General features: G+C 46.0%; 1 protein-coding gene across 11 annotated transcripts in view; it reads left to right on the top strand.

Annotated features, from left to right (window-relative positions):
• GRN (granulin precursor) overlaps positions 1–23836 on the top strand; it is a 1328618-nt gene that overhangs the window by 460827 nt on the left and 843955 nt on the right. For all 11 annotated transcript variants that reach the window (XM_086923912.1, XM_086923907.1, XM_086923905.1 and 8 more), the window contains 2 exons: positions 9754–9866; positions 10810–10972. In XM_086923912.1, coding sequence (XP_086780038.1) covers positions 9754–9866; positions 10810–10972 — 276 coding nt within the window. The remainder of the gene's footprint in view (positions 1–9753; positions 9867–10809; positions 10973–23836) is intronic.

Below are 23836 nucleotides of genomic sequence, written 5' to 3'. Positions count from 1 at the left end.
AAAGGCACCATTGCCAAAGGAGGCTCAAGCCTCAACTGTGGCTTGCATGGACTTGTTTACAAATCTGGGTCTGACTTTAAATGTAGAAAAATCATCTCTTCAACCATCCAGAAGGATCACGTTTCTGGGTGCAATCCTAGATACGTCTCAAAACAAGGCATTCCCATCCATAGAAAGACAATTGGGGCTCGTCTCTCTGGCCAGAGAGTTCAGGGGAAGAAAGTGTCTTTCAGTCCAAAAATACAAATCACTTCTGGGGGCGATGTCTTCATGCATACCACTCATTCCCCTGTGTTGATTTGAGAATGCGTCCATTACAAGAGGCACTAGATCTACAGTGGTGCCAAGCAAAGGGATCCTTCGAGGACAAGGTCAAAGTCACGCAACCAATGTTGCAAGCAATTGCGTGGTGGACTCACAAAAGCAATATCTCGGTGGGTCTTTCCTTCCTGACCGAACCAGCTCCACTAGTGGTTACCACAGATGCTTCTCTCGAAGGGTGGGGAGCAGTCCTCCAAGAGTTCCAAGTCAGCAGCTGATGGAAACAAAAGGAACAACACCTTCACATAAACCTGTTGGAGTTAAGTACAATAGGATTGGCATTGTTTGCCTTCCTGCCAAGAGTGGAAGGAAAATCGGTGCTATTGCGGAAGGACAATAAAACCGCAATGCACTATATAAACAAACACAAGATCTCTCTCTCTCTCTCTCTCTGTCAAGGGAAGCTCAAAAAATATGGAAAATGGGCTATAAATCACAAGGTAACTCTGAAGGCTGTACATCTTCCAGGAGATCAGAACACAACAGCGGACACTCTCAGCAGGCAAAAGACGACCTGCCACAAGTGGGAACTCGATCAGAAAACACTAATGACAATCTTTGCCAAATGGGGAGTACCAACAGTGGAAAGTCGGCCGTGGGGGAATGCATTTTCGATGGCATGGGCAGGCGTCTTTGCCTACGCCTTTCCGCCGATTCCCCTCCTGCTGCGAGTACTCACGAAGATGAAGGAACCGTGCAGGATTATACTAATAGCCCCTTGGTGGCCCAGGCAGCACTGGTTCACGGAACTGCTCTTTTTATAGGAAACAGAGCCAATACGTCTACAGCCAATACCAGAACTATTGACTATGGCTCGGGGACAAGTGCGGCATCCAGACCCGACATCACTGCAATTAGCAGCCTGGCTCCAGAGTACAGAGCATTTCATCGATTAAACATTCCGACACAATGTAGAGAGACCCTGGCAAAGGCGAGGGCTGAAAGCACTAATACAACTTATAGGATGAAGTGGAAGAGATACTGCTTGTGGTGTCAAGACGACTTACATCCTCTGTAAGCAGAGGCACATCAAATCATCTAATATTTACTAAGGCTGGCAAAGTCTGGATTGGCACATGCCTCTATTAAAGTGCATTTGGCGGCGATCTCTAGATACAAGAGATGTTCAACGGGTCCATCTCTGTGGTCGGAGAGGATTGTAAAGCAGTTCATGAAGGGGTTGTTTAGAGTCTACCCACCTGTCAGACCTCCACCTCCTCTATGGCAACTGAATATTGTTTTATAACAATTGATGAAACCACAATTCGAACCAATTCATAAAACTGATCTAAAATTCCTATCCTGGAAGGTGGCTCTATTAATAGCTCTGACATCAGCCAGGAGAGTGGGAGAAATACAGGCACTTACAACGCAAGAACCTTTTCTACAATTCAGAGAGGACAGGTTGGTGCTCAGAACAAATCCGAGATTTATTCCAAAGGTGCCAACGGATTTCCACTTGAATGAGCATTGATCCTTAAAAGATTCTTTCCTCAACCATCTACAGCGGCAGAGAGTACTCTCCACACTCTGGATGTTAAGCGTTGTCTGAAACTTTATTTACAAAGAGCAAGAACTTTCAGAAAATCAACACAATTGTTTGTGGCTTTTAGTGCCCCCAGGAAAGGATTCCCGTTGTCAAAACTGGGAATTGCACGATGGATCCCAAACGTCATTCAATTCTGTCATCAAGCGGCGGGAAAGCCATTGACTGCACGTGTTGGTGCACATTCAACACGAGCGGTATCAACCTCTACTGCTGTTTTCAGGCGTCTCTATTCAGGACATCTGCAGAGCGGCTACCTGGAGGAGTACTCATAACTTTACCAGATATTACTGCCTGGATGCCCACGCCAGAAGCGATGTAGCAGTGGGACAAGCTGTACTGAGGAACCTTTTCCAATAACGGTGAGCCTTCTTTGTCATCCCTCCTTCCTTGGTTGGTAAGATAAGCACATTTTATTATTGTACACTGTTTGATATAAAATTTATGAGCAATTGGTCTACGAACATTTTTTATACAGCTATTGCTACGAGAAAATGACATGTTACCTGTTTAGGAGAAGTAGGTGACAAAACAATATGTGCTATGATTTACTGCTCGCTATTCTGATTCAGATATGTGAATCTATGAAAGCTCCAATACTGGTGTAAGAAAACAAGTTACTTACCTGTAACTGTAGTTCTCCAGTATTGGAAGCTTTCATAGATTCACATACGCCCACCCTCCTCCCCTGAGAAGGCTCGCCTCGGATTAGGCACAAAGAGTGTTATAGCACAAGTGCCTGAAAATCTGAGGGGCAAAAGGTTCTCTCAGGAGGGTTCTAGAGGGTGAGGAGCTTTGATTGGCTAAGGGAAAAGTTTGGTCCTTTTTTTACATAACAAAGGTTATGGGTTACAAAAGGAAAGTGGGCCTAGACCTTTTTTCAGTTAGCTATACTGCTAAGCATTGCTTTTTATATACCGGAGACTCCCGTCTCGACGGGGAAATGATTCAGGTATGTGAATCTATGGAAGCTTCCAATATTGGAGAACTACAGTTACAGGTAACTTGTTTTCATTCCTGATATATTCTGAAATAATTGTACTTTTTATTTCCAAGTTGTTTAAATGTTAGGAAAAAAACGAACATTTTACAGCCTTTTTGATTCACAATTGTCCGATAATTCTTTTGAAAAAAAAAAAAGAAAAGTGAAAATCATTTTCCTGGAATAGATGAGCAACAATTAGATAAAAGACAAACTGATATTTTACCTTTGTCCTTGAACAGACTGCAAATGTGTCGAGACAAAAACAAGAATTAAAGGCGTCCTTATTGCTCATTCACTTTCTGAATGAACAGAACACCTGTTCGCAAAGAGAGTGTGGAAGACTAGCAGCTGTCCGAGCCAAATTGTGGAGTGACTTCAAACGGGGTCTAGAAGAGAATCATACGTTTTATAAACTCAGGCAGTAGCCTGTCACGGCCCAGAGTTTTGCCAGACGCAAGTGTGTGTATGACTACTTTGATTTTTAAAAAGTGAGACCTCGCTATTAAGTATTCCCTCTGGTCTAGTGCACTAAGGGTGACACATTAGCTAAAAGGACCCAACTTCCGCCTCTGATGCAGGAGATGCGTACATGATTAGGGAAGTATAGTGCCTCAAGAAGGCAGCATGTACACCCCTCTTCACATGTATGAGAGCCACAGACTGCTCCTACTGCGAGTATGGGACTTTGTGGGTGATCTTATTTGACAAGCCAGGCAAGTAGTGCTCCTGATTTGTCCACTTCAGAGTGGTCTTTGCAGAATGAGCTGCATTACAGAGGCAGCAAAGTCTCTCTAGTAACGCAGCATGTTCACAAAGCATTTAATCTAGGTGCTCCCTGCCATCTTCAGAAGATTGCGACTGTGTATCGTACCATGGCGGCGTGCTCTCCACCTGGTAGATTTTGATATCTAGCTGTAGGTGCATGTTCAAAGCAGTGCCCAAGCAGTGCCCACTGGGCACTATTTTGAAGGCGTCCCACTCAGCCGAACGGGAGGAAGCAGTGGCTATGCTATTGCTGAGGGAGGCAGGGAAGGGGGAAGTGGGGATCCTCTAGTGCAGTCAGTTGTAACCGCCACATTAGGATAGTGGAGGGCTGCAGTCCCAGCATATGCATAGGTGTTGAGGTTTATGATCAAAGTAAGTTTTAGTCAATGTATATGACATGGGGGAAGGGGAGAGCTATATCTGGTGTACTAATCAGATGTTTAGTACATCTCCCCTTCACTGGTCTGCCCCACCGGCCCTGGGGTCGACACTACTGATTATGAAATGGTGAGCCCAGGGTTGCCAGCCTATGGACTTCTTGTGGGAGTTCCCCCCTATTATTGAGGCGAACTTCGACAGACTGGCTCGCGGGATTTCCTCGGGTTCTCCTCTCGATCCCATTCCCCCTAAAATCTGGAAGGCCTCCGGAGAGGAACTCTTCTCCACTCTCTGCAGGATCTGCAATCAATCCCTGCGCAGTGGCTTTGTTCCTGCTCCCTGGAAGCAGGCTCTTATTACGCCACTGCTGAAGAAACCCTCCTTGAATCCTGAGTGTCTACAGAAATATCGGCCTATCTCCCTGCTACCATTCCTGGCAAAAATTGCCGAGCGCTGGGTGAGCTCTTGTCTCTCCGAACATCTGCAGCAGAATCACTTCCTGGACGAAATACAATTTGGCTTTCGTCCAGCCCATGGCACCGAAACAGCTCTACTCACTGCCATGGAGGACCTCCGTATGCGTGCAGACAGGGGCCAGGCAGCAGCCCTGATCCTGCTGGACCTGTCTGCCGCATTCGATACAGTTAATCACGTGATTCTATTAAAGAGACTAAGGGAGGCCGGGGTGGACGGCACTGCCCTGCTCTGGTTTCATTCCTTCCTGGTGGATAGGAAGCAGGCTATGTCCATTCCCCCGTTTCAATCGGCCTTCTCCCCGGTGCTCCATGGGGTGCCTCAAGGCTCGTCCATCAGCCCGATTTTATTTAATGTTTACCTTAAACCACTGATTAAGTTAATAAAATCCCATAGGCTAATGGCAATCAACTACGCTGACGACACTCAGCTCATCCTCTCGTGGGAGGGTGAGGAATCGATCCCTCTGGAATCTTTTCATGACTGTCTGCGAGACACGGCTGGTTGGCTACACAATAATTCCCTACAGTTCAACACCTCCAAAACTGAGGTTCTGTTCTGTGCCGGAAGTCGGATCCCCCGCCCGTTCCCGGCAGAGTTTTGGCCCCCTGAAGCCCCAGAAAACCCACAGCCGGTTACCACTTTTCGCAATCTGGGTGTTATGATGGATAACAAACTCAGTATGGAAGCCCAGGCCGCGAAAACAGTGTCCACCTGCTCAGCCCTCATTCGCTCTCTTCGTAAGATCTTGCCACTTCTCCCATCACAGGCCCGGGCTTTAATAGTCAGGTGTACCATTCTTAGTCGCCTTGACTATTGTAATGCGCTGCTGCTAGAGGTCCCGTCCGTGTTGTTAGACAGACTCCAAAGAGTTCAAACTGCCGCTGCCAAACTGGCCCTTGGCTGGCCTAGGAGATCTTCGGCCACTGCGGCAATGGCCGAGCTTCACTGGCTCCCTATGAAACAGCGAGTGGCCTTTACATCTCTGTCTTGTTTTTAAAGCCCTGCATGGAGTCTGGCCCGGCTCCCTGCAATCTGTTTGCCTGGTACATTCCAGCCAGAGCCCTCTGATCTACAACGGCCTGTCTTGTCAAAGTACCGAGATTCAAAAAGGTCAGGACCGGAGGGAGATCTTTCAAAGTTGCAGCCGCAAAACTTTGGAATAGCTTGCCTCTGGACATCCGCCAAACAAAGGAACTTCTCCCTTTCAGGAAGCGGGTCAAAACTTGGCTGTTTCCTAAATGTTAATTCTGGCTATTCTATTGATGTCTCCCAGTGCATCCATCTTAGGAGTTATCTCAGCGCCAGGATACCTGTAAGGTGATAGCCGCGCTATATAAATGTTTTAAATAAATAAAATATGGACACCGGTCATGAGGATGTGAATAGAACAGGTACATTTGTGTGGATGCATTACTCGATCGCTAGATGTCTCAACCCTAGTCATGAGCACAGCGCCACTGTGCCTCATGGCGAGCTGAATTCGTCAAGAGCACCCAAGGTGTTAGTGGGGGAAATGAGCGATTCAGGTCAACATTCAGGACACTAGTGAAGTCTCCACCACTCAATCTGGTGAGTCCCCTCCAGTGTGACGGAATCTAAGATAAGGCATCTAGGAAGGGTGCCTGCTCAGAGTTGGGAATAATACATTTGTCCATGCAGCAGATGATGGCCCTCCAATCTACACTGCATAAAAATGTATTGCCCCCTCTGGGTGCCTAATTATGGTTGCGGCAACAAAGTAAACCCCAGTTTTTATCCAGACTGACATCCCACCATAAGCAAACGTGGAATTGTTAGTTGAGAACACCTGACCTTTCCTGCATTTCTCGAAGTGTGCAGCATCTGCCTTAGATGAGATTCTTGTAGGAATGCAATATGTCCCCATGCAGCGGAGGTAGGAGTATACTGCATGCCTACGGGAAGGAGTGTGCATGCCCTGAATGTTCCAAGTGAACGTTATTATTGACCTTTGTGACCACTATCTAAAGAGTAGAATCCAGCTCTGTGCAGAGGCAGTGTAAAGCTCGCCTAGGAGCCAATACTCAAGGTAGGCGCGGGTAGCTACAAGGAACAAGTAAGAGTGAACATAGTAAGATTTATCATACCATAGAGAGCGGAGGAACAACTGGTTTCAGCTAAACTGGTTAACAGGCGGCACCTGGGAAGGGAAACTAGTGAAGGGGTAGGTGGCAGCATATCGGGTGACCAAAAGCCCCAATGCCATGTGGGTGAAAAGCGCCCAGCACTCTGTGTGGGCCACTAAGGCACCTGGCACAACTGTTTGAGCAGCGGCAGCCAACAAGAAGCTGTGCGTGGGGGGCAGCACTAGGGTTGTTGGAGTGTTAGACTTATTGTCGAGTTACAGTCATGTCGGTGTTAACCGCACCCAGCTGAATGACCAGCTGAGCAAGGTGTTGATAACTTGGGCACCCCTCTGCGGATCTTGAGCTTGGGAGACTTGGTCCAAGAGGAGAGAGACTCTAGGTAGATGTCTCACCCAAAAGCATTATGTAGGTCCAGGAAGCCAGTGGATAGATGGCCTGCAACAAGCATGCAGAAGCAGATCCACCAGCCAGGGTGGTCCACATGTCATTCCCAATTTAGTGCAATCAGTACAATGGTGACAGATCAAATGTAGCACTAGAACGCAAGGAGCAAGAAAGGCTCGCCAATAGCCAGGGAAGTAGTTGTGTGACCACGATTTCACAACATAACGGAACATCTAGTGGGCATGACTGCAAACACAGTAAAGAACAATTTCAGCACATTTACCAAATTGGATAGACTTGTATGTAGTGGTCCACCCCTTACGAAGAAGAGCAAGACCTGTTAAAAAGAAAGAAAAATGATAATGTACATCACAGTGAGGGCATACTAAAAAAGAGATAATCTTGGAGATGTTTCATCCCCGGACAAAGTTCAGAGAATATGGTCTGCTGTTTGTGGAGTCACGGTAGGCGGTATGGAGGAGTCTGGCGGAGGAAAGCATTAAGTTGAGGATTCTGCGTCGCTGAATGTTTTGGAGCCATTTCAGTCTCGGTCCGAGGACGGAGCAGCACATGACTTTCCTGTATAACCTGCTCAAGGTTGGACGAATGCGATGACTGCAACAGTTTCTGTGGCTTGCGGTTCCAACAAAATCGTTACTGCCTGCCAGAGGCCTCTGACCAAGTAGCCTGTGGCTGCGATGAGATGGACTTGGCAGCAAGATGCTGCTCTGCTCTGGCCAGTCTCAGGCCACCTTCGAATCCATGAAAAAAAGGGATGTGCTGTCATGAACCTGAGCCATGCTGGGAATGGAAGTGGATATTTAAAGTTTAATTCTTAAAGTCTGCGTTTGACAGGGAATGAGCTCTGCCGAAGTTGTACTGTCAGCGTATAGTCAGAAAATATCATCAGACGTGCATTATCCACTGCCTGATTGATCACTTTGCAAGCCTCTCAATATTACATCACGGTCCTTGTAGTGTTGTAATTGCTAAAACTGAAAAAACAAGGGTATGTAGTTCCTAATGGGAGGAAGAAGGGTCTGTCCAGGTGTTCAGAATAGAAGAGACAAGGGGGTATTGTACCTTTAGGAGCAATGGCCCTCACACCCCCCAAGGGGTGTCACGCTTCATCATCGGGCAGCTCCTCGTTGGGCTGGGGCTGCAATGCCCAACGTGCCTGGCAGTGGGGCTCTTTGCTGGAGATCTTTTGCTTTTGCCGATGTGAGATGGATCAGGTGATGGGGTGTGTGGTTGAAAGAAGTAGGAGTAGAAGTGGAAAAAAATATGTGCAAAATAAAAATAACTATAGGAATCCCAAAAGGTTCTTTATTAGCTAGGCTCCTATGCTATGGTTACAGAAACAGAAGTGACTGAAAATTCAAGGTCAGGGCAGGTGATTGGTGACCTGATTTTTCATGGTTTGCTTTCTGCCTGCAACATTACGGCATTGCAAAGATTTTCATTCATCATACAATAAATGTTAATTATGAAAACTTGATGTTCCGGGTGTTTGTAGAACCTGTACATAGAGCTGTGTCCATGCTTTTGCTAAGCATTCTTGTGTGGCTTTGGTCTTGAGGCCAGAGAACCTAGATGTTTATGCTTCTCTGCGTAATTTACGTACATCAGTGTAATTTTATTGTCTTTGGGTATGTGTTTAGGGGTTTTGGTGAAGCGCTCTTCTATTTTAGAGTTTATGCATATAAAATGTTATGGTTAAGTACCTTGCTTGTAGTGCTGGTTCCCCTTTATGAATGAGCATTTTTCTGAGTTCATAAAAATCCCAAATGTATCCCTGGGATCCTAGAGAATAGTCTGAAATCTAGTATGAAGTACTTCAAAAATAAGTGACTGGCTCCATGCTGGGTATAATGGGGACAAGGCAGGCTGCAGGATTTTAAAGGGTCTTTGATACTTTAACACTGTTTTCCAGTTAAGCTATAGGAGCACCATTTTCCAGTTTTTTTTTTTAAACCATCATGCTACAATGACTTGTTCAAATGTAAGAATGGTTGCTGAATTTGGCTGCAATAATTTATGTAACCACTGCAGAAACTGTTTTTATACACGTTTTCTCGTTTGAATTGTACATTGTTTTACATTTCAAAACATGCTGCTTTTCAAAAATGTTTTTCGAGATCACTTATGTGAGAATCTACTTTTTGAGTTCAGAGCGAATACCCCTGGTGTTGGAACTATGATTAAATGCAAATAATTTCTTATGATTTTTATTGTTTAAGGACAATTGACAGTAGCCGATCTATTTCTAGCCGTCTAACGCGTAGTGTATTGTAAATGTTACACATTAAACGGACATAGTAATTCTTAATTTCTCAATTTATGTTCTAATCAAATTCCTTCAAAGTACTCTAATTTAGGTCTGAATTTTTGCATTTTTTTTAATCTGCCATGATAACTTCCAGTTTGCAAAGTTGACCGAAATGACCTTTCTTGGATCTATTCAAACTAGACTCGCAACAGTAGAAACATTGTTACATTGTCAAACACTCCAGTTAGACCTAGCTCCTTGCTGATCATATACCAAACGCAAAACAAGTTAACATTGAGATTTTCTTCTTTTATTTGGCATTGCTAAATCCTATTTCAGATTGCAACTGAATGAGTTCCACAGTACTCCATAATAATCTGTTATGTTATATGCAACCTCTGCCAATCGTCCACCAATGAGAACATTTTAAGGATGCCAACCTGGTGGTGAGGTACGACCGGAGGTTTGGGAAAAACGTATTTATTTTCTGTGTTCATGTCCATGTTTTTTTTTTCTTTTACAGTTTTTGGTTTGGTGAATGCAGTAGTCTGCCCTGATGGCGAGTCAGAGTGCCCAAATGAATCTACATGTTGTGAGATGCCTGACCACTCCTGGGGATGCTGCCCTATGCCACAGGTAATGTGCTTGAGAGGGGTGGGCTCTGGCTGCCCTTTCTCCACACTAGATCAGTTAGAATGTTAATGTTAATGTTAGGCTGCATTTATAAAGAGCACTGACACCGGAGGTTTCCTGGCGCTGAGATTGAAAATGGGGCAGGAGAAAAGGGCTAGTGAGAGTTTGAAAAGAGCCAGGTCTTTAAGCCTTTTCTGAAGCTCAGCAAGGTGTCAGAGGTTTTAATGTGTAGGGGGATGGAGTTCCACAGCTTGGGTGCCAGGAAGCTGAATCTCCGGCCACCCAATTTTTTTAGCTTGAACACTGGGGAGGTGAGAAGATGAAGGTGGGCAGAGCGGAGGTTGCGGGTCGGACGATGGGGGTTGATGAGGGATTTCAGGAAGGTCGGGCATTTGGTATGCTGTGCTTTGTAGGTTATGCATCCGATTTTGAAGGCGGCCCTTTGCTCAATGGGAAGCCAGTGCAGCTTGGCCAGGAGAGGTCTAGCAGATTGCCATTTAGGGACTTTACATATGAGCCTTGCAGCCTGGTTCTGCACCATCTGGAGGCGGTGGAGCAGGGACCTGGAAAGGCCCCAGTAAAGGGCGTTGGAGAAGTCGAGACGGGAGAGAACGAGGGAGATGACAATTTGCACCAAGGCCTCGTGAGAGAGCAGATGAGTAATTTTCCGGATTTTGCGAAAACATACTAGCAGAGATAATGGCTCCAACATGAGTTTTCAAGGAGAGATCTTTATCAATGGTGACACTCAGACTTTTTACTGAACTCGATGGAGTAGGGGCGATGCCCAGTTCAGCTGGCCAGAATTGGGGTCCCCAGTGGGCAGAGCTAGAACAAGGCAGGAGGAGTTCTGTTTTTTCCGGATTTAGTTTTAGTTGATTAGACATCATCCATTGTTGCTTTCCCTCCACCCACCTTGAAGTCTCTAACAATGTATTTTTCTTAGGCTACCTGCTGTGAGGATAAAGTGCACTGCTGCCCACACTCAGCCACCTGTGATGTGGCACATGGCACGTGTAAGACTCCTGATGGTGAGACGCCAATGTTGGATAAATTTGCAGCTAGGAAGCATTCCTCATCGAAGGGTGAAATGGGGGAGGATAAACCAGGTAAGATCTTAGCTACTAGCAATACTTTGATACCTATTAGCCCTCACTGACTCGCTCTACATTTTATACACATCTGAGCCTTCAACTTGTTGATGGCGGGGAGACCAGTATAGGTCTAATAGCACTTTGATTTGTTTTACCATTGTGATTTATATTTATCCTTAGGACAATAGTTCATAAAAGGTAATCTGTAAAAGATCTGGTTGATTTCTATTCAAAAGGAGGAAAGTATTGTTTTCTGAATCCTGGTGCTTAATGTAAATCTTGGTTATTTAATAGTCCTAAAAATCTAAATGTCATTCAAACGGCTGGTAGAGGTTCATGTAGAAAGAAGTTAGTTGTTATGTTACTGTCCATTTCTAAAGCCATGCTCACCAGGAGGCCTATTGGCGCTAAGTAGCTGATCGGCCTTCCTCCCCACTTGTCGGTCTGAAAAGTCATGTCTTCAGGCGTTTTCTAAATCTAGTAAGTTAAGAAGTGGTCCTTAGGCGGCTGACTATTCCATGCTTGAGGGGCGAAAGCGATGAACCTACGCCTTCCAGTCCTTTGATTTTTACATGAGGGGATCACCAGCTAGTGAAGGTGGCTGGATCTCACTGCTCTAGTGTGGCAATATTTTATGATGCGAGATTTCACAAATGCTGAGCAATTCACTTAGAGGACCTTGAAGACCATACAACATGCTTTAAGCATTGTTCTCTGTGCGACTGGCAACCAATGAAGGTCCATAGTCACATGGGAAATGTAGCCATGTTTGGGCAGATTTTATATCAGCCGGGCGGCCTGATTTTTGGTTTAGTCTGCACAAAAGAACTTTGGGAAAACCCAGCTAGAGGGAGTTAGTTTGTCAATTCTAGACTTGACTGAAGCTGTAATTACTTGGGTCAAAGCCTCCCTAGTGAGAATTTTTTTATTTTTTTTTTGCGTCTAAGTTGGCAGAAGCTAACTGAGGTCACTGCGCCTATTTGCTGCTTAAAGGAAAGCTCCTCCTCGATAATGACACCCAAGCTTTTTACTGCCTTTTTGGGCGCGGGGACCCATCTCGCTAGGCCAGAATGAGGGGATCCAATGATCCCTCGTACTTTTTGTGGTGATTTATTGTCAGAGTTCAACTTCAGGTGGTTGCTGTCCCGGATTGGATGTCCTGAAATTGCTGTTGAGACGTGGGGCTATTATTATTCGTGAATTACAGTTGCTTGTCGTCTGTATAGTTAAATATGTTGATTTTCAAATTTTTGGGGAATTAATCAAGGGGCGAATATAGTTAAGAGGTGGGGAGACAGCAAGGAGCCTGGAGATTCCCCGCAAGGCAGTTGTACAACTGTTGAAAAGAAAGGGGGTAGCCTGACTGATTGGGATCTATCTCTCAAAGGAAATAAGTCAGTTCAGTGCGGAGTCCCGGAAACCTGCAGCCCTGACCCGGTCAGCTAAGATGATGTGGTCAACAGTGTCAAAAGCAGCAGACCAGTCTAGTAGTACCAAGACATGAGTATTGCCATTGGCTACTTCCTTACGCATGTCATCAACAACAGACCAGATCATAGTTTCTGTAGAGTGTACCGGCCGAAAACCCACTTGACCCAGGTCAAGGAAGCCTGACTCTTCAATAAATAAACCTAGATGGCGGGCTACATGTGCCTAGTGTAATTTAGCCAAATAAGGTAGGAGCGAGAGAGGCTGTAATTGTTTCATATCTGTAGGATCTGCTCAAGCTTTCTTAAGGATTTGGTACAATAATCACTTTTTTAAAATACCTAGGGACCACCCCAAAAATTAATGGATTGCTTAAGAAATGACAGTAAAAGGTCAGAAAAGAGTACATACTGCTCATAGAAACTTCGGGGTAGATATCATTTGGTGAACCTGACTTGACATTTGTCAACAGGTAGACTAGATCCTCTTGCGCTAGATTAGGGAAGCAAATGATCATTTGACTATTCCCCTCTCCTAATGATAGATTATTGTGTGAATGGCAGGGGGGAATACTATTTTTGATAGCCTCAATCTTATTCACAAAGAAAGCATTGAGTCGCACAGGTCTTGGGTAGGTATGACCGGGAGAGTGACTATATCTGGGTTATAGAGGTTGGATGCAATCTTAAATTTCTCTTTATATTTGAGGCATTCGTGATTTTGCCTGTAAAAAAAAAACTCACTTTCCTTTGCCTCAAGAGTTTTGTAGTTTGTAAGTTGTTGAATATACCTTGTTTTCAGGTCTGGTGCGTACCTGCACGCCATTTCCTTTCTACTTGCTGGAAATTTAGTTTGGCTAATTTCAGGTTGTCGGACAGCCATTTATTAGCCTTATGGCACCTATGGTGCTCTAGTTCTATGGAGGGGAGCATGGTCATTACTGACCACCTTCAGCCAGCTCGTAATATCATGCTCAAAAGCTTCTATGCCCTCTTTCGGTAAAGGTGGAGACTTTTTTTTTCAGTTCCTTACAGAAAGTTGTAGGGTTGACCCGAGCCCAGTTTATCTAGAATAGTAGGACCGATAGTGGGACTGTTCCAATCAGACAGGGTCCCTGACAAGGACATCAAATGATGATCTGACCAGCCGCATGGGCTATGCTCCAATTCCTCACAGGGAAGTTGGTGGTCCAGATCTGTTCCAGCGTGTGTCCTTTTGATATGCGTTGGGCAGTTTACTAATTGTTCCAGGTCACTCAGGACAGCAGTGAGATCAACGGCTTGCTGCCCCCCTTCTTCCTCATTAACCCAGTAGTTGAAATCTCCCATCATGAGAAAATTGGTATGATCTACGATTAGAGGCGCCAGAGATTATGCAATGGCCTGAGAGAAACCGGACATGTATTCAGGAGGTCTGTATAGCAGAACACATGCAAGGGACGAGGACGAAGGTTCCAAGTGGATGACCAAATTCTCCACCAAGGGAAGCTCTTAAGAGGTCACTTTAACAAATCGGTGCTCTTAATGATAGCCACAATCCCCCCCAACTCGCCCATCTTTCCCGTAGTCCTTTCCCGTTTTTGCGCCGAGCTTGTCAAATCTGTATGTACAATAATTCGAACAACATGTGCTTACACCTACCAATCCTTTTTACACTTCTATCCGATGGTGGAAACATTACATAGATGACGTGTTGGTAGTGTGGAGGGGAAACCATGAATCCTTCTTGGAGTTCCACCAATGGTTCAATACAAGGAACCAATAGTTACACTTCACAGTAGAGATCAACAAAGAAAGGTTATCGCTCCTTGATTTATCCATCTATGCTACTCCCGAAGGCCTGCAGAGCGAGCTCTATCGTAAGCCCATGGCAAGGAACTCCTTATTACAGTATGAGAGCCAACATCCTAAGGCCCTCTGGGACAACCTGCTCTATGAATCCCAGGTGTGGGGGGGGGGGGGGGGGGGGGGGGGGGAGGGTGTCCAGAGCTGGGGGCCACCAGGAGTGCTGGTTCGGTGGTTGGGTCTGTGGACTGAGCGCCAAAGCTGTTGTGTATATCGGTGATCTTGCGGTGGAAGAACGTGGCGAGGGAGTTGCAGATGTCTTGTGATGGCGTTGCTGGCGTTGGGGTTGGAGAGCTCTTTAACGATGCTGAAGAGTTTCTTGCTGTTGTGGTCGTTGTTGTCCAGCCGTTCTCTGAAAGATGATTTTTTGGTGGTGCGGTATCAGCTGGTGGTGTTTGCGGATGGCGTGAGAGATGTCATGTTTTCCGCTGATTGGTCGTGGCGCCAGGTTTTCTCGAGGGCACAGCAGCATTTCTTGGAGTCTTTGAGATCGTTGGTGAACCATGGGGCTTTCTTGCTGTCCGAGTTGCTGGGGGGGTTCTTCAGTGGAGCAAGGGCATCGGCGCTGTCAGTGATCCACTGTGTGAGGTTGCGGGCTGCTTCGTTGGGGTCCGAAGTGATGGTGGGTGGGTTTTGGCTCAGGGAGGTGGTGAGCTGGTCGGTGGTGATCTTGCTCCAGCATATTCGGGGGGCTTGTTGCGGGCGGTGATGGGTTGTTTTCCTGAAGTTGAAATGGACGCAGCTGTGATCGGTCCAGTGTAGTTCGGTGGCGTGGTTGAAGGAGATGTGGTTGCCGGAGGAGAATATGGGGCCGAGCGTGTGGCCGGCGCGGTGGGTGGGGTACAGTAGATCGTGCAATTCATTTTGCACAATACATCTCTTCCCAATAGATTTATTGGACTGGAATCGCAAAACAAAAAAAAACCAATGCATATCTTTAAAATTTCCAAAATGTACTTCCATTGGTTTTGTGATCGGGTTTCTAATCTATTGATTTGATACTCCTGCAACTTGGATAGATTCTCTCGAGAGGGGTAGGTTTGGGATGTCTGCTTTTGTCACAGTGGACCGGTAGCACCAGTATCAAATAGAAAAGTAATATCACTACCTTCCACTTTCCCATCAATAAATGGACCTGACTGATCTACCGGCAATGATGCCCCAAGCACGCACTCCTCTTCCTCCCCCCTCAGGCACCGTCATTGCACAAAGTCCATCCTGTCATCAGTCTGTAAAAAGTATTGTGTAACCACAGAATTTTTCTTACCACTTTCTCTTTAAAATCCAGCGTTTGCACTGTATTTTTGAGTGTTCACAAAGTTTGGCATAGGAGTTGGTGGCACCGGAAACTGTGGAGTAACTACCTGCTGCAACTGTTTAAAAACCACTTAATTCTGCGGATTTAAATTTTGATTTGGCCCATTATTATTCTGAACGTTCTTACACTGGTTCTTCCAATGTCCAAGCTTTCCGCACACATGACAAGGAAACTTCTGTTCGAGGCATATGAGCTGCATATTGCACACTATGCATACATGGCCACCTAGTGTTGGGCCCGGATGTTTGCAGTTTGTTTTTCTTGTAGAAAGTCTCTGGAAGTCACAAGATAGGTGACTCCTCCTTTAGGTGATACTGCGCATGGTCATCAGCTCCATCCCCAGATTGTTTTTTTCCGCCTCCGGGCTCGGATGTGGTTCCAGCGTTCCTTGTTGGAACCGATTACCGTCGGCGCGCAATCCTCACCGGCTTCAAGAAACTACTCTTCAAAGCGTTTTCCAGTCGATAACACTCTTAAAGACCAAGAACATCAATTCCGGTCGTCGACTACGGCCTTCGGGCCCAACTAGGCCTCGACTCCAGCTAATGGCAAGAACGCCATTTAAAAGGTGTCCCCAATGTCGATCGAAGTTTCCCCACACCGACCTTCACGAGGTCTGTAACCTCTGCCTCTCTCCGGAGCACGAGGCCAAGAACTGTTCTGCCTGTGCCTCCTTCCGCCCCAAAAACACTATCCGGGACCGGAGAGCCAGACGAACAATGGCTCAAAGATCTTCAGCTTCGATTCCGGACGACATTTTCGAGGAAGGCGTCGACGTCCCAGAAGAGCACGACGTCGACAGCAACTCGGAGGCAGAATATTCTGATGTCGGAGGTGCCAACAGCGCAGCGGGTCGTAAGTAAGACAGTCGACCCAACCCTTCCTCGACACACACTAAAATGGCTACGGTCACACCCTCGCCCTCGGGCTCGAGTGCACACAGAGACACTACTTCGACGGCCCCACCTTCGGGCTCGGCCAAGAAGTCAATAAGGCCTTCGGGCGACTCTGGCTCGAGTCGACCCCCACTCTGTGCCGGCCCACACTCACCGGCACCGAAGAAACCATCTAGTACCGCACCGAAGCCATCGGCGCCGAAACGCTCAGTTCCCTCTGCACCCAAAACAACTTCGGAGTCGCCGAAAGCTTCTGGCAACAAGAAAGCACCAGAGCCGAAGCACGCACCGGAGCCGAAAAGAGTATTGGATTCAAAAAAATCTCCCAGAACCGAATACTTCAGAACCGAAAAAGACCCCGGCTTCACCCATTGAAGATAAGAGGTCGAAAGAAGCCGCTACGGCGCCGAAACAAGCTTCCACGCGAAAGGTCACACTCCTGAAAGAGACTTTGGTTGCTCCGAACCCAAGGCAAAAGACTCTCATAAAAGATCCCAAGACTGGTCGATTGACATTATCAAAGAAACAACCATCGGAGGCACCGGCACCATCTCCGGCCCCAAAGAAAAAGGACATTGCTACCTCACCTATGCGTGTGCCTTCCCAGTCTCCTGCACCCAATCCCTCCCCCCAAATTTCACCACCTCTCTCCTCTACACCATCTAGCACACATGATGATAATGGGGACGACATATCTGATACAGGGGCAGATTCACAGGAGCCATATTATACACCAGCCTCGCCAGACCCATGGGTAGACAATAATACAAAAGATAAATGTGGGGAGGGTCAACAGGGCATATTTAACGACCAAGACCACTTGCGCCCTTATTATAACTGTCAACACACGAGGAAGTGGCCTGGTCCAAAAACTGTTGGTGTGCCGTAACTGAACTAGAACCCCAAAACCATTAGTAACACTAGAAGTGATGGCCCTGGGCTGGTAAAGAAATTCCCATCAGCCCACCCATTTGGTGGAGTGTCGTCATGTGGGAGATGTCATCAATCCAAATCTCTGACAGTGCACCTAGTAATGGTGCGGAGATGGATTATCATGATGTAAATCCAGACCACTGGGCTTCACTGGTGATGCTAATGGGGTGCAGTGCAAGTGAAAAAATTAAAGTGAAAAAAGTGAGAATAAAATTGACTCCAAGAACCAAAATTAAGTTTAATCAGTATGGTACTAGGGTCAATATTAAAAAATGCCCAAATAGTTTGAAATAATAACTATATATAGGCAAAGTGAGTGGAGGTCGACATGTTTCAGCTAAACTGACTATTGGTCTAAGCTTTCTTCAGGACCATTGGGAAACTGCGACTTCAAATCAAAACAAAAACTTTGTGACTGTTCACGCTATATACGCTGGATAAATCCTACCAGTTCCTCTGAGCCCAGATGTATACTGGAGGGAATCCAGAACTTTCAGTATCTCCTATAAAAAGAGGGGGATAAGCGTGCATCATAAGATATAGTGTGTAACGGGATTAAGGAAACAAGAACAAGTTACTAAGCACACAAACAATGCGGTGAGAATCTCTCGCCGCTGACAGAACAAATAATCAAGACCTGTCTATGTTAACACGTGTATACAATCACGCACATAAGTAAAAGCGTAATAACTTACCCAGCATTATGTGGGAGTACGCCTCACCCGGCACCCACTCGGGAAAAAGGAGGCCCGCTCTAATTAGGATGGAAATGTGAAAAAGAACCTCAGAAAAATAGCAGAGGGACTTAAACCCAAATTGTTTACATTTCCAGTAATCTCCTAACAAAACCTTGTTATAAAAAGAAAAAAAGAAAAAAGACTCAACCTCATTTAAAGCACATGGCCAGAACTATGCAGGAAAAAGGTTAAAAAAGAGTCTGTGAATAAAGTCACAACTCAAAGAGCTCTTCATAGCGTTAAGATGGCTAAAAAATGGCTTTCAATAGAGAAAAGGGCATCAAGATGTATTGCCCTACCTGTCCGTCGGCGTCCGAGGGGGAGTGGAGGTAACTAACTCTTGGGTGCGCATGTCTATTTATGTCCGCGTTAATGGAATGATTAGCTACAGCTGTGTACAGGATTGTGCAATCGCCGCGCTAATGAGACACTACGGCTGATCTGCGCATGCGCTATGTACCTTGAATAGACTGCGCATGCGTCGACTTGAGGTTTGTTATTATCGAACTGCGCATGCGATGTATGATCCGATCAAATGATCTGCGCTTGCGCTGATGCCAGGTCGCTGATGGTAGTGCAGATCCTCGCGCGCGTGTATTGTAAACTACTATCTGTTTTAGCGTGCATTACTGGACCAATGCTAGAGCCGCTATTTCTACAGTATGTACGCTACTGGTAAATGATAGAATTGGCTACAATGAGTGAACCCAATGTATGTAACAAAGCATATATTTATATAGCGCAACACCGAGGGCTGAAATACGGAACAATGTACCAGTTTAAATAAAGAAATGAACCAAGATACGATCCATTAAAGGTTTGTTGTTATCAAGTTGCGCATGCGCTGTGAGATCTGGTCAAATGAACTGCGCATGTGCTGATGTCAAATCGCTGTGTTAGTGCAGATCCTCGCGCGCATGTGTTGACTAAAATGAGTGAACCAGAATTGAATTCCATGGACTTCACAAAGCATATATTAAGCATAGATTAATATAGCGCAACACCGAGGGCTGAAAATGTGGAACAATGTACCAGGTTCAGTAAAGAAATGATCCAAGATACGGTATCGGGATTTATAAGATTCAAGATCCCAATTAAATTAATGTGATGAAACGGTCATGAGATACCAGGACTAATTGATTACAGCGATGTCCATGGTATGTCATCGTTTAAGCCTTGAATGTGACTCTTCAGAAGGAAAACCCATTTCTGTTCCTTCTTGAACAAGAAGTTCGAGGCATGTGGGCTGCTGAATTCATATCTGTGCAAAGATCGCCACCTAGTGTTGGGTCCGGATGATTGCACATTGTTGTCCTGGAAGAGTCTTCGAAGTATCACGAGATAGGTGGCTCCTCCCCTGGACTACAGTGCGCATGGGCATCGCCTCCATCCCCAGATTGTTTTTTTCCGCCATTGGGTTCGGATGTGTTTCGGTTCCCTCTGTCGGAACCGATAGTTGTTCAACTTCTACTCGAGACCAAAAGGTCTTTAGGCTGGGCGTCGGTATAGTTGCGTACGGGTTTCTTTCTGACTCTCAGCTCCGATCTCTTGCTGCCCTTCCACGTGCTTTCGGCGCGGTCGGGCCTATACTACACTCTTGCTATGGAGCGAACTCCGTTTAAGAAGTGCCCGGTGTGTAACTCTAAATATTCACACCTCGACGTGCACCCTCCTCCCCGGAGCCTGTAGCAGCTGCAGTATTCATTCATATATATACATATGCTCATAGCATGGTCATCACTCACATTCTTCACTCCATCTCTGCCAATGGCTAAAAACAATCTGGGGATGGAGGCGATGCCCATGCGCACTGTAGTCCAGGGGAGGAGCCACCTATCTCGTGATACTTCGAAGACTCTTCCAGGACAACAATGTGCAATCATCCGGACCCAACACTAGGTGGCGATCTATGCACAGATATGAATGTCAGCAGCCCTACATGCCAAGAACAGATGCATACTGGTAAGTAGCATTTGCATTTAGACACGTCACTGATATGTTCTGGAATAAATGGCTGTTCAAGAATGACCCATTTCATCTCATCAGCAGTATGTCTATGGTCTAAAAAATGATTTGTTAGTTTAGTGGCCTGTTTCCGACATCTAATAGTGCTTTTATGTTCCCCTATTCTTATTTTGATTTTGCGGGTGGTGTAGCCGACATATCTCAAGGAACAGGGACAGGTTATCATGTAAATGACGTTGTCAGTATTACAATTTGTGTGTTTCTTAAGTAACCATGTCTTGCCTGTCCCTATATCGACTGTAGTCGTTTTTTCAGTCTGGGGGCAAACACTACATGACCCACAAGGGTGATGGCCAGAAACCGGAGGAAGGTTCCATAGGGTTGTTGAACTGTCAGTCCTGGTTGTCCTTGGTCTTGTGTGGACAAGAGTGTCACGCAGACTAGGTGCCCTTTTGAATGCAAACAATGGTAACGGAAGATTTGCATCAGTGCTGTTCAAAATCGCCCAGTGTTTACGGACCAGTTTTTGAACAGAGTTGGACATTGTATTGAATGTGCTGACCAATGTCAGTCGTTCAGTTGGTGGTTTCGGTGGACGTCTTTCAATTAGTGCCTCGCGGTTATTATTTGAGGCACGCTTCCATGCTTTGTTAACAAGGTGCTTAGGGTAGTGGCGTTCCTCTAGGTGAGTGGCTAATACAGTTGCATGCTTTTTGAACAGTTCTTTAGATGAACAGTTCCTCTTAACTCGGAGGAACTGGCCCACAGGAAGCTTCTCCCTCAGGGAACGTGGGTGGTGACTGCTGAATGACAGGAGTGAATTTCTCGCCATGGGTTTTGTGAACAACTCACTATGAAGACTTCCATCTTCGGGAAAGATAGATAAATCTAAGAAGGGAAGTCTTACATGACTATACTCAAGTGTAAATTTGAGGTAAGGATTGCATCCATTGAGCCATATATGAAAAGCCTGTACTTCAAGAATGGAGCCTCGCCATACTACCAGAACGTCATCTATATACCTCTTCCATAGCACCAGATGGTCAAAGAATGGGTTGCTATGGGTGAGGATATGATTCTGTTCCAGTTGGTGTACATAAAGGTTGGCCAGGCTCGGGGCAAAGACACTCCCCATGGAGACATCTCTAATGAACCACAAGATGACATATACCCCTCTAGGCCTTCACCGCCAGAAGACACCATGGGGTTTAACCAATTACTGCTTAGAGCAGCACAATACCATGGGGTAGACATGCATTCTGATGCAGTAGACAAGGACTTCCTGCTAGACACATTTGACACCGCACAAAGGTCTTCAGCAATTTTGCCAATGCTCAAAGGCGTGGTTAGACATGCCTCTGAGGTCTTTAAAGACCCTGTCAGGACAAGGGTCATAAACACAAGAGTGGAGAAAAAATATAAAGCTGCACCATCTGACCCAGCATATGTAATGGGACCAGTTCCCCATGACTCCCTAGTCGTATCTAACGCACGTAAGAGAGCTAACTCTCAAACTTCAGGAGAAGCTCCCCCACCAGACAAGGAATCTAAACTCCTTGACGCGTCAGGCAAGCCAGAGGTCCAAAGTGCTATACTCATCAACCATTCGATCAGCAACACTTATTTGGACCCGAGGTGGATTTCTCCCTCGAAAAAATGAAGAAAGACACCGACACAGCAAAATCTATGGGAGCCTTGCAGTCGCAGGCTCCCAGACGTTCATTTAGTCGCTCCACATATAGAGGTGCAAACAGAGGGTACTCATCAGATACACCTTCCACAGGATACAAAAGCCCCACTGAATCTACCTACAGTAAGGGCTACCAAAGGGGAGGTTACCGCGGTACCAACAACAAAGGCAGAGGCAAGAACAACAATTCCCGCTCTGCCTCCACCCCTACCCAATGACTCCCCTCCCCTTCCCCCGCCCCATTCCTCTCCTGTCGGGGGAAGGATACAGCAATACCGATCAGCCTGGGAAGACATCACATCAGACAGGTGGGTGCTTCAAATAATTCAGTCAGGTTACTGTCTAGAACTAACATCTACCCCCCCAAACATACCTCCCAAACAGCGTCCAATGTCACAAGATCATTTAACGGTGCTCAGACAAGAAGTACTTTATCTCCTGCAGAAAAATGCAATAGAGATAGTTCCAAAACATCAAAGGAACAAGGTAGTATATTCCCTGTACTTCTTGATTCCAAAGAAGGACGGATCTCTGAGACCTATTCTAGATCTCAGACCTCTAAACGCTTTCATACAATCAGATCATTTCCATATGGTCACACTTCTGCAAGTTCTTCAACTCCTGTTGCAGAACGACTTTCTTGTCACACTAGATCTCAGACTCCTACTTTCACATCCCAATTCAGCAGGCGCACAAAAAGTATCTAAGATTTGTGCTAGAAGGACTGCACTACCAATTCAAGGTACTACCATTCGGAGTAACAACAGCGCCAAGAGTGTTCACCAAATGTCTAGCAGTGGTAGCAGCACACTTAAGAAGACAGCACATCCACGTCTTCCCATATCTAGACGACTTTCTCATAAAAGCACAATCGTACAACCAGTGTATACAACACTCACAATACAATACTGTTAATCCACAACTTAGGGTTCACAGTAAATTACACCATGTCACATCTGCTACCATTGCACACATACAGTACCTAGGAGCTACAATCAATACTCAACTAGCACAAGCTTATCCCTCTCCAGCAAGGATAACAAGTGTGCAAATGCTCACAACAAAATCCAAATCACAACACTCGCTTCCAGCTAGAGTGTTTATGCAACTCATAGGGATGATGGCATCTTGCATATTCATAGTACCTCATGCAAGACTGCAAATGCGTCCACTTCAAGAATGTCTAGCACGTCAATGGAACCAGGCTCAGGGTCAGTTAACAGATCTAGTGTTGGTAGACAGTCGGACTCATCGCTCTCTGCATTGGTGGAACACAAAAAACATGTCAAAAGGCCGACTATTCCTAGAGCCAGTTCCACGAATCATACTAACAGCAGACGCATCGCTCTTCGGCTGGGGAGCCCACCTACTGCATCACACCACGCAGGGACAGTGGACACCAATGCAAAAACTACTCCACATCAACCATTTGGAGTTATTAGCTGTGTTTCTAGCTCTAAAAGCATTCCAAAAACAAGTTGCAAACAAGACTGTCTTAGTCCGCACAGACAATATGACAACCATGTATTACGTAAACAAACAGGGAGGGACACACTCTCTGCAGCTCTCAACTAGCTCAGCAGATATGGAGGTGGGCTATACCTCAGAACATCTTTTTGATAGCCCAACACATCCCAGGGGTTCAAAACACCATGGCCGATCTGCTAAGTCAGCAGACTCAGCAGATGCACAAGTGGGAACTTCATCCACAAGTTCTACATCCGTTCTTTCAAATGTGGGGACAACCTCAGATAGACCTCTTTGCCACCCACGACAACGCAAAATGCCCACAATTCGCCCCCCGATACCCACACCCATTGGCCAAAGGCAATGCGATATGGATGAACTGGTCAGGACTATTTGCATACGCTTTTCCTCCTGTACCAATGATTCCTTTACTGGTACGCAAGATGCGACAACACTCGCTAACGCTTCTACTAGTAGCTCCAACGTGGGCCAGACAACCGTGGCACACCACACTGCTACAACTATCGGTGGTACCACATCAGAAACTAAACCGATCTCCACATCTTTTAACTCAGAACCATGGAGAGATCAGGCACCCGGA

The sequence above is a fragment of the Lissotriton vulgaris genome, chromosome 5 (assembly GCF_964263255.1).
Source record: "Lissotriton vulgaris chromosome 5, aLisVul1.2, whole genome shotgun sequence".
Lineage (NCBI taxonomy): Eukaryota > Metazoa > Chordata > Amphibia > Caudata > Salamandridae > Lissotriton > Lissotriton vulgaris.
The sequence above is the reverse complement of the archived record's forward strand: the minus strand, read 5'-3'. Positions and strand labels throughout refer to the sequence as shown.